The 14,312-nt window shown below is 45.8% G+C and overlaps 1 protein-coding gene across 2 annotated transcripts in view; it reads left to right on the top strand.

Moving 5' to 3' along the window:
• Positions 1-14,312, top strand: part of LOC147669881 (E3 ubiquitin-protein ligase TRIM39-like) — an 85,228-nt gene that overhangs the window by 65,279 nt on the left and 5,637 nt on the right. For both annotated transcript variants that reach the window (XM_086948179.1, XM_086948180.1), the window contains exon 5: positions 5,189-5,313. In XM_086948179.1, the coding sequence (XP_086804305.1) occupies positions 5,189-5,313 (125 nt within the window). The remainder of the gene's footprint in view (positions 1-5,188; positions 5,314-14,312) is intronic.

Here is a 14,312-nt window from a genome sequence, read left to right on the forward strand (position 1 = left end):
CAGTGGAGAGCATTTTTCTACAGTTCTTCAAACTAAGGCAAAGTTATAGAGTTGTTGAATTATGTTAATGTAACACATTTGCTATTCAGGCTTAATATTTCACATTCATAGGTTAATGCTTAATTGCCCGTTTCACTCTGAGGTTGTATGTTCAGAAGGTTACGCCAACACGTTTCACCCACTAGTGATTAACTCCAGGGCCTTCCCAAGGGAAAAGCTTTAGAGCAGTTATTAAAATGTAAACCATACCTCTACTTTTATGGTGATATGGTCGCCTAACAGAAGTGTAATGCACTGCACGTCAGCCCGTCTGTTCCAGTCCCAGTGAGCGCGTGAAAAGACCAATGTGTATAAAAATGAGAACTGTGTGGAGTGCAGCAGTTGTTGAAAAAACAGACCAGATAAATTGGGCATGGATTGCATCTGTACCATTCAGTGTCAAAAATATGTACATAAAGGAGGGGCATTTAAAGACATTACCCTGAGCTAAAGAAAGTATCAGTTTAGTTGAGATGTCCTGCATGTGATAGAACACTCGGCATGGAATGGGGCTCGTACCTCTATGAGTCAGTGTCATTTATAAATTAATCCAATGGTCACTCTAAAAAGTGCATTTTTCGTACCTGTTCCGCTCATTGTCCTAAATTTATTTCCTTTAATGTGTATATTGCTCCCCTGAATAATATTCCAATGTGTGCCTGTTTAGGTCTCGCCTGTCGATGCGCATGCGCATCGAGCAAGCGAGAGTATTGGGACTTATCCACTCTTTATCCACACTGCAAGGAATCGTGGCGATTCCTTGCAGTGCCCGTGACTTTTAAGCTCAATGCGCATGCGCATTGAGCTTAAAAGCGCGTGCACGTCCGTCTTGGTTTACCCGCTCCGCCCCCTTCCCTTCCCGCCGTGTCGCATTTCTCCTCCCCCCTCCCCTCTCTTCCCTCCGTCTTGTTTGTTATTTTACCCGCTCCGCCCCCTCCCCTTCCCGCCGTGTCGCATTTCTCCTCCCCCCTCCCCTCTCTTCCCTCCGTCTTGTTTGTTATTTTACCCGCTCCGCCCCCTCCCCTTCCCACCGTGTCGCATTTTTACTTTTTAATTCTCCACCCTCTTCCTGTCCTAGTCCTGTCTCCCCCGTATCGCCCAAGGAAATGTGTGCGTAGCTGGGTTAACCAGGCTCCAGAGCATGGCGGGGTACTTCATCTTCTTGGTGGTCTCCGTACTTCCTTGCAAAGTCTTCTGGAGTCTCCGAAGCCTGCACGCTGACTGGCTCCTGCCTTCTGAAGTATTCTGGTTCTGACAACGGCGTCTATCGTCCCTCCGCATTGACGTTGGGTTTGGGATTGAATCCCATCTTCTCCACCTTGGTGTCTTCCTCTCTAGCTATCCTTGAGTCGACTGCAGAGTCTTTCTCGCTATCGGTCCTCGGCATCTTCCTCGCGTCCACCTCGGCGGCTTTCTCCCAACCCTTCCGCGTTTCATCGACTTTCGTCTGCATTCTGCTGGAAATAAGAAACGGGCAAGGCGAGAGATATCTGTCAGTGCCACGGAAATTCAGTTTCCTCTTCTTCTTCCCCTTCAGGGTTAGGTGTTACCTGACAACACGCGTTATGAAGGTAAGCTCGGAAACACTGGACTTTGTCTTGCCAACTTTTTTCAGACTTGCATTTGTACACTCCCTTGACATCCACATTGCATTGTGTCCCATTAATTAGTTGCATTGAGGCGTATTTCAAAATGTCAAAATGCTCAGTTTAAAATTACTAAATCAAATGCACTTAATATTTTTTGTACTGACTTTGCCGATTTGTTTTACAAGTATTACATTGCTTGTTTCGTTATGCTTTCTGGCAACAACACACAGTCGAGTAACGCAGGCAGAGAGAGGGACATCCGGGGCTCTGCTCACCACGGAGGTACGTTCAGCATGTTTAACTCGTGTTGTGATGCAGCCTTGAATTTGGCTGAGGACTTGTAGACAGTCTCCTTGCTCATGGTTTGGCTCTTAAACTGTGAATATCGGGTCTGACCTCCGGAACAGAATGTTTTCCGGAACCTGTAATATCTTCTTTTCATTGGATCTGACATACGAGCAAGTGTTTGCACAGCTTGAGCAGAAATTGTGGTAGGAAATTAAATCTCCGTAATGCCAAGTCATTTGTAACGTGTCGTGTGCCTCCGACGGCCCCTTCCAAGCACTAACAGTGGATCTAAAAGCATCCTGTGTCTGCTGCATTAGCGCAGTTCACAACATTGGACTCTATGCTTGCTTTGGGTAATTAGTTCTCGCCTAGCCATCCATTATTGTCTGTTTCTACTAGGCCTGCAATACGTTAAGTAGGCTGCAGATCAAATCATCTGTTCTGAGAAAACCACATTAGGGACCAGATAAGGTCAGAGCCCAGCTCACGACAGTTTAAATTGCATGAATCTGAACCTGCCAGTCAAAAGGTTTCACGCAATAAACATTTTATGTATTTGAAATATCGTGGAAAATGGTCTACATTCCCCATTAAACCATTTGCTTGATCCTGCTTCTGTAAACTTTGTACACAAGTGCTATTTATTGTTTCTGTAGAGGGCAATGATCCGGTTCTGAAATTAATCATTGAATATTTACTAGTGAAACTGTATCATTTCAGCATAAGGAAATAACAAGTATTGACAATCCCAGTAGGTCTGGATTATAAAGATATGTTAGTGGGGCCTAATTTAAAGAAAGCATACGCATTGCTTACCCGTGCCCCACCCTCACTCACCCTCACTCACCCTCACTCACTCACCCTCAACCCCTCACCCTCACCCTCAACCCCTCACCCCCTCACCCTCACTCGCCCTCACCCTCACTCACCCTCAACCCCTCACCCTCACTCGCCCTCACCCTCACTCACCCTCAACCCCTCACCCTCAACCCCTCACCCACCCTCACCCCCTCCCCCTCAACCCCTCCCCCTCACTCACCCTCAACCCCTCACCCTCACCCCCTCACCCTCACCCCCTCACCCTCACCCCCTCACCCTCACCCCCTCACCCTCAACCCCTCACCCTCAACCCCTCACCCTCAACCCCTCACCCTCAACCCATCACCCTCAACCCCTCACCCTCAACCCCTCACCCTCACTCACTCACCCTCAACCCCTCACCCTCAACCCCTCACCCTCAACCCCTCACCCTCAACCCCTCACTCACCCTCACTCACCCTCACTCACCCTCACTCACCCTCAACCCCTCACTCACCCTCACTCATCCTCACTCACCCTCAACCCCTCACCCTCACCCACCCTCAACCCCTCACCCTAACTCACTCACCCTCACCCTCACTCACCCTCACTCACCCTCACTCACCCTCACTCTCACTCACCCTCACTCACCCTCAACCCCTCACTCACCCTCACCCACCCTCACTCACCCTCACCCACCCTCACCCACCCTCACCCTCACTCACCCTCAACCCCTCACCCTCACACAGTGCAATAGGTCTCGGAGCATTTGAGTTAGAGCTTTTAGAATTGTTTATGGCTTTTTTTATTTGTAATTCTTTAGCATTGGCTACAGGAAACAAAAATGCTAAAGATTTACAAAAAAAACCCATAAACAATTCTAAAAGCACTAACTCTAATGCTGCGAGACCTATTGCATTTCCAATGCTTGTTTTATTTTTACACATTCTTTAGTTGCATCACTAAAATTCTCAAAGGTCTTCTTCAGTCTCCTAAACCCAACTCTGTCCCTCAGCTCTGCTCCGACTCCTAAGAAACCTTTCTTCGGCCCTCGATGACTTTAGTTCAGCTCACAGCATCCTCTGGGGTCCGCGACCCCGATGACTTCAGTTCAGCTCACAGCATCCTCAGGGGTCCGTGTCCTCAGGGGTCAGCGTCCAGCGTCCTCCGGAGAGTGAAAGAGACACAGGCAGGAATTGTAGAGAAGAGCACCTGCTTGCTAGTGGCAGCAATTCACTTTTGGAGCTGCCCTGGAGTGAATATCCAGTGGACGTGGTTAGGATAATATGAAAGCAGTTTGGGCCCTCCCCAACAATCCCTCTAATTTTTTTTTCTCTGTGTGCGGCAGTATAAGGTCTCTGTGCGATGCAGCCAAGGTTATATGCTCCAGGAACCCGACCACACGTGTGGGTGCAGCGACAAATATCAGTGCAGATTGTGTGAGTATTCATGTTTATCACCACGCCAGTCATGCGCTGCAATTAACAGGAATACTTTCTCAGAGGCAAACAATATGCCCCGCACAGGGCCGGCCTTAGCGCTGGTGGCGCCGTGTGTGACAATGTTTGTTGGTGCCCTCCAATGACCACCTCCGCCAGTGATTCCCTCACTATTACCCTTTAACAGTTTGCCTCTGAGAAAGTATTCCTGTTAATTGCAGCGCATGACTGGCGCGGTGATTAACATGAATACTCACACTATCTGCACTGATATTTGTCGCTGCACCCACACGCGCGGTCGGGTTCCTGGAGCACATAACCTTGGCTGCATTGCACAGAGACCTTATACTGCCGCACACAGAGAAAAAAAATTAGAGGGAACGTTGGTCTGGACTGCTTATACCTACACCACAATAGGAGCTACAGGCCATCTTACAGGAGCCAACAAAACAGCAGGCGTTGTATAAACCTATCTCCTCTCAGGAGCCAAGGGGGCATTATCCTATAAAAGAAGAGGGAGGCGAGAGAGAGAGAGAGAGAGAGAAGCAGATAGAGACTCTGCCCCTATACATAGAGTGACAGGATTGACCTGTTACAGAGAAGCAGAGACCGTTGCATAGAGAGAAAGAGAGTGTGTGTGTGTGTGTCTTTCATGACAGTAGTTGTTTACATTTATATTTGTGCTCCTAAAGTCACAGAGAATGTGAAAGAAAGTGGGAGAAAGAGAGGCAAACAAAGTACAGACTGTGTGTTTGTGTGTGTGGGGGGGTGGGGCTGTGTTTGCAAGATTAGTAACAGGAGATACTCACAGGTACCATTGAGATCCCAAGTGCTTGGGAAAGAGAGTGCGATAGGGAGCGACACGCAAAGAGAGAGAGGGAGAAACAACAAGAGATGTGAGAGACAAAGACAGGGCTAGTGTGTGACACTTTGGGATATCCATAGAGTGTTTGTTGTAATACAAGCAAAGTGCTGTCCTGCCGGCACTCCTTACAGTATTTTCTTTCTAATAATAGCATGTGTGTGTCCTTCCAGGAGTAAGAAGGTGACGTTTCAGAGTCCAGAGCAGGAGATGAAGATGAAGAAAAGGAAAGAAAAAGTAAAAAATATTGAAGTTGTGAAAATTCAGAAACCAGAAGAAGAGATGAAGAAATATATAGGTACATGGACTTGATCTGAATATTATTATGTTTTGAAGCACACACTGAGACCTTGAGCGTCAGGCACAGTCTACAACTGGGGAGGAGAGCGGGGAGGAGGTTGCGACAGGTGGCGATTTCACACCCACATGGGTCTTTGATGACAACCCTTTTAAATTCAGAACCAGTCGCGGTGACCCAGAACAGGAGTCCACGAAAATGAGGGTCAATTAAAAGAGGTCTCTTTAGGGTGTAGCTCTATCATGAACACGGTGAAACTAACATGTCTGATCCTGGAGTCTGTATAAGCTGCAGTACAGTCCTCTCACGGGGAGAGAATGCATAGTGAAGGGACATAATCAGAGAAAGGCCTGGTCTGTGTATGCAGCCTACTGCACCTACTGCATCTGCTGCATCTGTTGTCCTGGGAGGGTTTCTGCATTCTTGGCCCAGGTGTGTCTGATCCTGGAGCCTGTATAAGCTGCAGTACAGTCCTCTCACTGGGAGAGGCTGCATAGTGTGAACTTTCAATCAAAAGCAGTCCTGCTCTACTCCGTGTACTGTAGTTTGCAGTGTAATCTCTAGTGAAGTGCAGTGTTTAGTGCAGTGGGATGTCTGATGCTCTTAGTAGTACAGTGGGTGTTTTACACTGCGTGCATGGTATGCCGTCTGGTGCAGTGTGCTTTTAATGCACACTGATACTGTGTGTCCTGTAGTGGTTTTTGGGCTGTACAGTGCACTATCATGTAATCCTGCGCACGGATCTGCTTAGTCCGCTCAGGTCCAGTATTTCACATTTCATGCAGATCCGTGCAAGAGAAAACAAGTAAAAAGTTAAGGGGGTGGGGTCTGAAATGTTGAGCTTTCCTATTCAAGTCAAGTCAAAAAAGCTTTATTGTCGGTTGAAAACCATAAAAGCAGAACACATTGGTAAATTTACAGTTTGGCCAACACTAAAAACTTTAAAAACACTGCTAAATGTAGGTGTTTAATAGCTGATTGTAACATCTATTTAGATGGATGGATGAAGTATAAATAATTGTATTTATATGTTACTTAAAATATTTTAGTAACATAGTTTGTAATGTACTGTTTTATGTATGACTTGCAGCCTTCAGAAAGCCTATAGGGGGCGAAACGCGCGTCGGCTGTAAAGAACTGTGTTTTAAAAAGAAATAAAGTTCGGATTTTGGATACACTACGTGATTCCTTTGGACAAAGAAATCGGGTCTATGCTTGCTTACACAAATGATTGAAAGAGACTTTTTGTCCCTGAGGATATCTCCAATAGATTGGAACAACTTCATGCTAGCCTTATGGGACCCCCATTCCATCTTATCATTCAGAGTTACCCCTAAGTATTCGAAGGTGGAAACTCTTTCGAGTGCAATGCCATACATTTGGGGGAGGGGACAGTTGGGTGATTTGGAATTAAAAACCATAAATTTTGTTTTGGAGAGATTAATCTCCAAATTTCTGAGTCGACAGAAGGAGCAAAAAGCCTCCAATGTCCGCTGGATACCCGAGGAAGTTTTTGATAATAAAAGGGTATCATCAGCGAACATTAGGGCTGGGATTATTCGGGATGCCAGGCTAGGGGAGTCTAAATCCTTTGTGCCCAAAAGATGTTTAATCAGGCCATTTAAAAAGAGAGTGGGGGCTAAGACGCACCCCTGCCTCACGCCCTTTTCCAACGAAAAAGCGGCCGAGAGCTCTCCTACCCTCCCAAACCTTACTCTTGCAAACGTTTCTTGGTGTAGCCGTCTGAAGAGATGGCATAAGTAAGCTGGGGCACCCATTTCCAGTAGAACCGCTCATAGCTTCTCCCTCTGGACCAGGTCAAATGCAGATCTAAGATCTACAAAGATCAAATACAGAGTACCCGCTCCCATAGTAACCGTCTTCCAGTAGACCATCTGGAGTCTAAAAAGTTGGTCTATGGTCGAAACTTTAGCACGGAAGCCCGCTTGAAGGGGAGTCAGGATGTGATGTTCGTCCATCCAGAACTGCAACCTTGATAGTAAAATGCGGGCCAAAAGTTTCTGTAAGACGTCGATAAGACTAATGGGGCGGTAATTTGCCGGGTCCAGAGGGGAAGCCTTTTTGTGGATGGGGATAATGTCAGCCCCCAACCAAGTTTTGGGGATTTCCATACCGCAAATAATGGTGTTGAAGTAGAGACAAAAATATGGGACCCAAGCCTTTTGCTCAGCCAGAAACAGGTCACCCGGTATAAGATCCAATCCCGGGGCCTTACCTGCCGCTAGACCTTTTAAGGCCTACTGGGTTTCCTGGAGGTTGACTGGGTAGTAGTCAGGGTCTAGGGAAACATTCAAGCTCTTGATAAAATTCTGCTCGTGCCTACTGACCAAACCGTAAGTGATACTAGGTTAAAAAAGATTCTGGTTAGGTTTGAAAGGATTACATCATTTGTATTATCTAGCCATTTAAAGTGTTGTCAGTCACATTTCAGTTGTTCCTCAAATGTCATTGGCTGGAGGAGCAGCTATTTCATAAAGCAGACCCCCCACCCTCCATTTTATGAAGGACCCTATTTCAGATTTGACTGGTGCTTTTACACTCAGACACAGAAATTGAGGTTCCCTGAGGCTGTGAACATGCTCCCCGTCATTTATTCAGTGACCCTCCAATAGAGTCACAGGCACAGTGAACTATCTGGAGTCATTCACTCCGTTAACCCATAGCCATTCACTCAGATGCACAATGAGGGACCTGAATATTCTCAGAATCAATGACTCAATGACGGAGGCAATACCACAGTGACATAATCAGACATAGATGTGTTTGCCTACCACCACCACTCACTTTGAGTGGTTGGTGGAAAGAGATGTTCAGGTAGGTGGGGCCTAAGTTGTGTAGTGCCTTGAATCTGTGTGTGAGGAGTTTAAAATTAGTGCATTTGTATATCGGGTGCCAGTGTAGTTCTCTGAAATGTTGTGTGATGTGAGTTGTGTGTGGGAGTTTGAGGAGGAGTCTGGCTGCAGAGTTTTGGATGGTTTGCAGTCTTCTAGTGAGTTGTGTGGTGATTCTGGCATAGAGGGTGTTCAACTTGTGGGCGACTTTTGTGTGAGTGATGTTTTTTCTAGTGTTGCTTGGAAACCATTTCAAGATCTTTCTCAGTATCTTCAGGGTGTGAAGCTGGATGCACTGACTGCTTTGACTTGTGCGGTCATGTCCAGTTTGCTGTCACTGATTATTCAGAGGTTCCTGGCGTAGGTTCTGGGTGTGGCTCTGCGTTTGGCTGCCCACTAGTTTAAGTTCCATGATGAGGTGGTTTTGCCAAAGACCATTACTTTTGTCTTGTCGGTGTTGAGCTAGAGGCACAAGGCTTTCACCCTGTTAGTGACTTCGGTCATGCAGGCAGTGAACTTGTTTTGTGTATTGGGATCTTGTCTGAGAGGGAGAGTATGAGCTGCGTCGGCAAAGGAGAGGATGTCAATGTCATGTGCACGGCTGCCGTTGGCCAGAGAGATCATGTATACGTTGAAGAGGGTGGGGCTGAGCGATTAATCTTGAGTCACTTCATAGAGGTGTTTGCGGGCTTCCGAGTAGTAAGGTGCCAGGGTGACAGCTTGTCTTCTATCCGTTAAGAAGTAGCAGATGCAGCGGAGAGCGGGTTCTTGGACGCTCAGGCTTCTGTTGATGCAGGATGTGTGTACGAGTGCTAGAGAGGGGAGGCGTAGTTGTCTGGCTGGTTGACGGAAATTCAGGTGGTGGTTGATGTAGGCTGGTCCTAGGTTGGGCATGGGTCAGTAGCTTAAATTCGCATCTCTTCTGTACTGGGCGCCAGTGGATTTCCTTGAGGTGAGGGGATATGTGGGTCCATCGGGTAAGGTCAAGGATGAGTCTGACTGCTGTTTTACTTGTGTGATGGTGCGTCTAGTGTTCATGGGGTGCCACTTGTAGATCTTTCGTAGCATGAGCAGAGTAAAGAAGCAGGCTGATGAGACTGCATTGATCAGGGATTTCATAGTCCGCTTGCTGTCGAGGATGAGGCCGAGGTTTCAGGTGTGATCGGACAGGGAGGGTGCTGGCCCTAGTTCCGCGGGCCATCAGGACATGTTCCAGGGGGCGGAGTTGTTGCCGAAGATCAGTACTTCTGTTTTGCTGTTTCTGTTCTGTCACTCAGAACAAGTCTCCACCATGAATATACGTTGATATCCCGCATTTTTTTTCCCCGCAGGGAATCACAACGCGGTTGTTACAACGAACGCGTTGTGATTCCGCATACCATTACTCTGCAAGTCGGAACAACGACTTGTGGAGGGGGGGCGCTGGATGTTGGAATAGTATAATTTACTATTCCAACTCCAGTATGTGCGGACACTAGGGAAGGTGTTGGATTTTAAACTTCAGGAGTAATGGTATGCGGAATCACAGCACGGTCGTTGTAACGACTGCGTTGTGATTCCCTGCGGGGAAAAAATGTGTGGTAAACTTTGTTTAACCTCCACCAATCATGGGTGATGTGTGTATATGTGTATATTCAGCCGATGTACATGGGGTGAGAAGAAACATAGCAATATATATATATATATATATATATATATATATATATATATATATATATATATATATATATATGTATGTGTGTGTGTGTATATATATATATATATATATATATATATATATATAATACAAATATATATAATAAATTAGCATTCATAAAAACAGAAGAATATTAATATTTCCTACAATCTTCCGTTTGTTTCTCCTACAGGTTCTGAATAACTGAAGAGACGGGTATGCGAGCCCAATGCCTTCTGATGAATGCCTGACCCCTCTAGGAACAGGGCGAGATAGGCAGGGAGTCCTACCCCTGAATCAAGCCAAGGGGCCCATAAGGGCATACTGATATTGGCTAAAACATGTACTCACCATTTCAGATGTAGAACCGATATGTTTCAAGATACATCTGGCATTCGATTTCTGTAACAGTGACACGAATGCCATGGAATAAAGAGGTATCTAGGGTTTATCCGCAGCCATCTTTAACTGGAACCCTGCATTTTCCATAAAGGACATTTATCTGGCGCTTCCAAACTCTGACTTGGTTGAGCCCATCAAGATGGTACTTACCTACCTTGATGAGAGGAGGCTCCCATGATAAAGCATGCCATCAAATGACGGGTGAGGTCTTTCCTCTATTCTCCTAATGAGACTCCTGTAGGATGTTAAGTGAGCCCTGAAAGGAGGATTAGTGATTTTGTACCATCGCACGTTTTGTGGTATTGAGGTTAGTTGATTGGGATAACGTGCAGTGGCATAAACAACACAATTTTAATTTTATCCGCACATGAAAGAGACTCAGAACACGTCTGACACAATCAGAAGGGTGAGCCTTTTGCACTCCGGTCAGGTATATGCATGCAGAAGTGCCAATGAGATGTATGAGTGCATGCTTCCCTCACACAGAGCAGGTCATACATGTAGAACTGCATGCTTCCCTCACCCAGAACAGGTCACACATGCAGAAGTGCATGCTTCCCTCACTCAAAACAGGTCATACATGTAGAAGTGCATGTTTCCCCTAACACAGAACAGGTGACACATGCAGAAATATATGCTTCCTTCACCCAGAACAGGTCGTACATGCAGAAGTGCATTCTTCCCTCACTCAGAACAGGTCCTGCACTTGTAAAATTGCACACTTCCCCCAATCTGCACATGTCAATGAGATGCAATGGAGCAAGCTTCCCTCAATCAGCACATGTCCATGAGATGCAGTATAGCAAGCATCCCTTAGTCAGAATGGTTCACACACGTAGAAGAGGAAGCTTTACTCACTCAGAATTCATCCAGGACATACAGGGTGAATGCTTCCATCACTCAGAACAGGTCTAATTCTATCAGATGTGCAAGTTTTCCACACTTAAAGCATGCTCAAACGTGCAGACGTGCAAGCTTCCTTCATAGAGAAGAGGTCTTACATATGCATTTGACTAAACCAATGGATAGAAAAGGACCTTGCAATTTCCCTAATATGGTACCTTTAACCTGAACATAATTGAAAACTGTTGAAAACTTCTTTATAACATGAAACCACACCTAGATCAGCACAGTATGAGGCGTTGAATGCATGGAAGCGTGCCATGCATGCAAAGAGTAAGGAAAAGTTTCAGTACAGAGTATGCCGTACACGCAATGAGTAAGGAAAAGTATCAGAACAGAGCGTGCCGTACATGCAAAGAGTAAGGAAAAGTATCAGAACAGAGCATGCCGTACATGCAAAGAGTAAGGAAAAGTATCAGAACAGAGCGTGCCGTACATGCAAAGAGTAAGGAAAAGCATCACAACAGAGCGTGCCGTACATGCAAAGAGTAAGGAAAAGCATCAGAACAGAACGTGCCGTACATGTAAAGAATAAGGGAAAGCATCAGAATAGAGCGTGCCGTACATGCAAAGAGTAAGGAAAAGTATCAGAACAGAGCGTGCCGTACATGCAAAGAGTAAGGAAAAGTATCAGAGCAGAGTGTGCTGTACATGCAAAGAGTAAGGAAAAGTATCAGAACAGAGCGTGCCGTACATGCAAAGAGTAAGGAAAAGTATCAGAACAGAGCGTGCCGTACATGCAAAGAGTAAGGAAAAGTATTAGAACAGAGCGTGCCGTACATGCAAAGAGTAAGGAAAAGCAACAGAACAGAGCGTGCCGTACATGGAAAGAATAAGGGAAAGCATCAGAACAGAGCGTGCCATACATGCAAAGAGTAAGGAAAAGTATCAGAACAGAGCGTGCCGTACATGCAAAGAGTAAGGAAAAGTATTAGAACAGAGCGTGCCGTACATGCAAAGAGTAAGGAAAAGTATCAGAACAGAGCGTGCCGTACATGCAAAGAGTAAGGAAAAGTATTAGAACAGAGCGTGCCGTACATGCAAAGAGTAAGGAAAAGCATCAGAACAGAGCGTGCCGCACATGCAAAGAATAAGGGAAAGCATCAGAACAGAGCGTGCCGTACATGCAAAGAGTAAGGAAAAGTATCAGAACAGAGCGTGCCGTACATGCAAAGAGTAAGGAAAAGTATTAGAACAGAGCGTGCCGTACATGCAAAGAGTAAGGAAAAGCATCAGAACAGAGCGTGCCGTACATGCAAAGAATAAGGGAAAGCATCAGAACAGAGCGTGCCATACATGCAAAGAGTAAGGAAAAGCATCAGAACAGAACGTGCCGTACATGCAAAGAATAAGGGAAAGCATCAGAATAGAGCGTGCCATACATGCAAAGAGTAAGGAAAAGTATCAGAAAAGAGCATGCCGTACATGCAAAGAATAAGGGAAAGTATCAGAACAGAGCGTGCCATACATGCAAAGAGTAAGGAAAAGTATCAGAACAGAGTGTGCATTACATGCAATGAGTAAGGAAAAGCATCAGAACAGAGCGTGCCGTACATGCAAAGAATAAGGGAAAGCATCAGAACAGAGCGTGCCGTACATGCAAAGAGTAAGGAAAAGTATCAGAACAGAGCGTGCCGTACATGCAAAGAGTAAGGAAAAGTATTAGAACAGAGCGTGCCGTACATGCAAAGAGTAAGGAAAAGCATCAGAACAGAGCGTGCCGTACATGCAAAGAATAAGGGAAAGCATCAGAACAGAGCGTGCCATACATGCAAAGAGTAAGGAAAAGCATCAGAACAGAACGTGCCGTTCATGCAAAGAATAAGGGAAAGCATCAGAATAGAGCGTGCCATACATGCAAAGAGTAAGGAAAAGTATCAGAAAAGAGCATGCCGTACATGCAAAGAATAAGGGAAAGCATCAGAATAGAGCGTGCCATACATGCAAAGAGTAAGGAAAAGTATCAGAACAGAGTGTGCATTACATGCAATGAGTAAGGGAAAAAAAAAGGAACCGAACGTGCTGTACATGAAAAGTATCAGAACAAAGCTAAAAGAAATGTTCGTAGTTGGATGGATGTTAAATGGGAGGCTGGGCAGCAAGTTGGAGAAAAGATCTGGTTGAGGGGGTTAAATTGTACCCCGTATTGACAATTCAGTCCAAGAAGAAAAAGGCTCAAGGAGAGAGTGATACTGATGCTCAAGGAGAGAGGAACACTAATGCTTGAAGAGAGAGGAACACTGATGTTCAAAGAGAGAGGGATACTGATGCTCAAGGAGAGAGAGAGATACTGATGCTCAAGGGGAGAGGGACACTGATGCAAAAGGAGAGACGGATACTAATGCTCAAGGAGAGAGGGATACTGATGCCTGAAGAGAGAGGGATACTGATGCTCGAAGAGACGGATACAGATGCTTAAGGAGAGGGGGATACTGATGCTCAAGGAGAGAGGGATACTGATGCTCAAGGAGAGAGGAACACTAATGCTTGAAGAGAGAGGAACACTGATGCTCGAAGAGAGAGGGATACTGATGCTCAAAGGGAGAGTGATACTTATGCTCAAGGAGAGAGGGATACTGATGCCTGAAGAGAGAGGGATACTGATGCTCGAAGAGAGGGATACAGATGCTTAAGGAGAGGGGGATACTGATGCTCAAGGAAAGAGGGATACTGATGCAAAAGGAGAGGGGGATACTAATGCTCAAGGAGAGAGGCATACTGATGCCTGAAGAGAGAGGCATACTGATGCTTGACGAGAGAGGGATACTGATGCTCAGAATGAACCAAATACAGATAGTGTCTCTAGTGATTATATTCTGACCACCTGCCTTCTATGTTGTTAAGCCTGCGGATGTTGGTTTCCCATGTTATGGCAATAATGTGACTGCACTTGTAAACCCACCCACTCCAACTCTAAAAGGCTTTCACTGTGGCAGGTCCTATCACTCTTGCTTTAATTGTGCCCGTCCCAGCAATGCCTACGGCCCTGACGGCAACCGTTCCTGTTGTGCCCTGATTTAAATGGCCGGGATCCCTGTAGTTTCCGCAGCTACTGCCTGCTGCTGCTGTCACTAACTGTTCCTGTGATACAGAACTCACAATTAGTTGAATGGAATCCTAATCCACTCAAAGGACCTTTCCCCACAGAACAGACTTTTGTTTTCACA

This window comes from Lissotriton vulgaris, unplaced genomic scaffold (genome assembly GCF_964263255.1).
Source record: "Lissotriton vulgaris unplaced genomic scaffold, aLisVul1.2 SCAFFOLD_800, whole genome shotgun sequence".
In the NCBI taxonomy this organism is placed as follows: Eukaryota; Metazoa; Chordata; class Amphibia; order Caudata; family Salamandridae; genus Lissotriton; species Lissotriton vulgaris.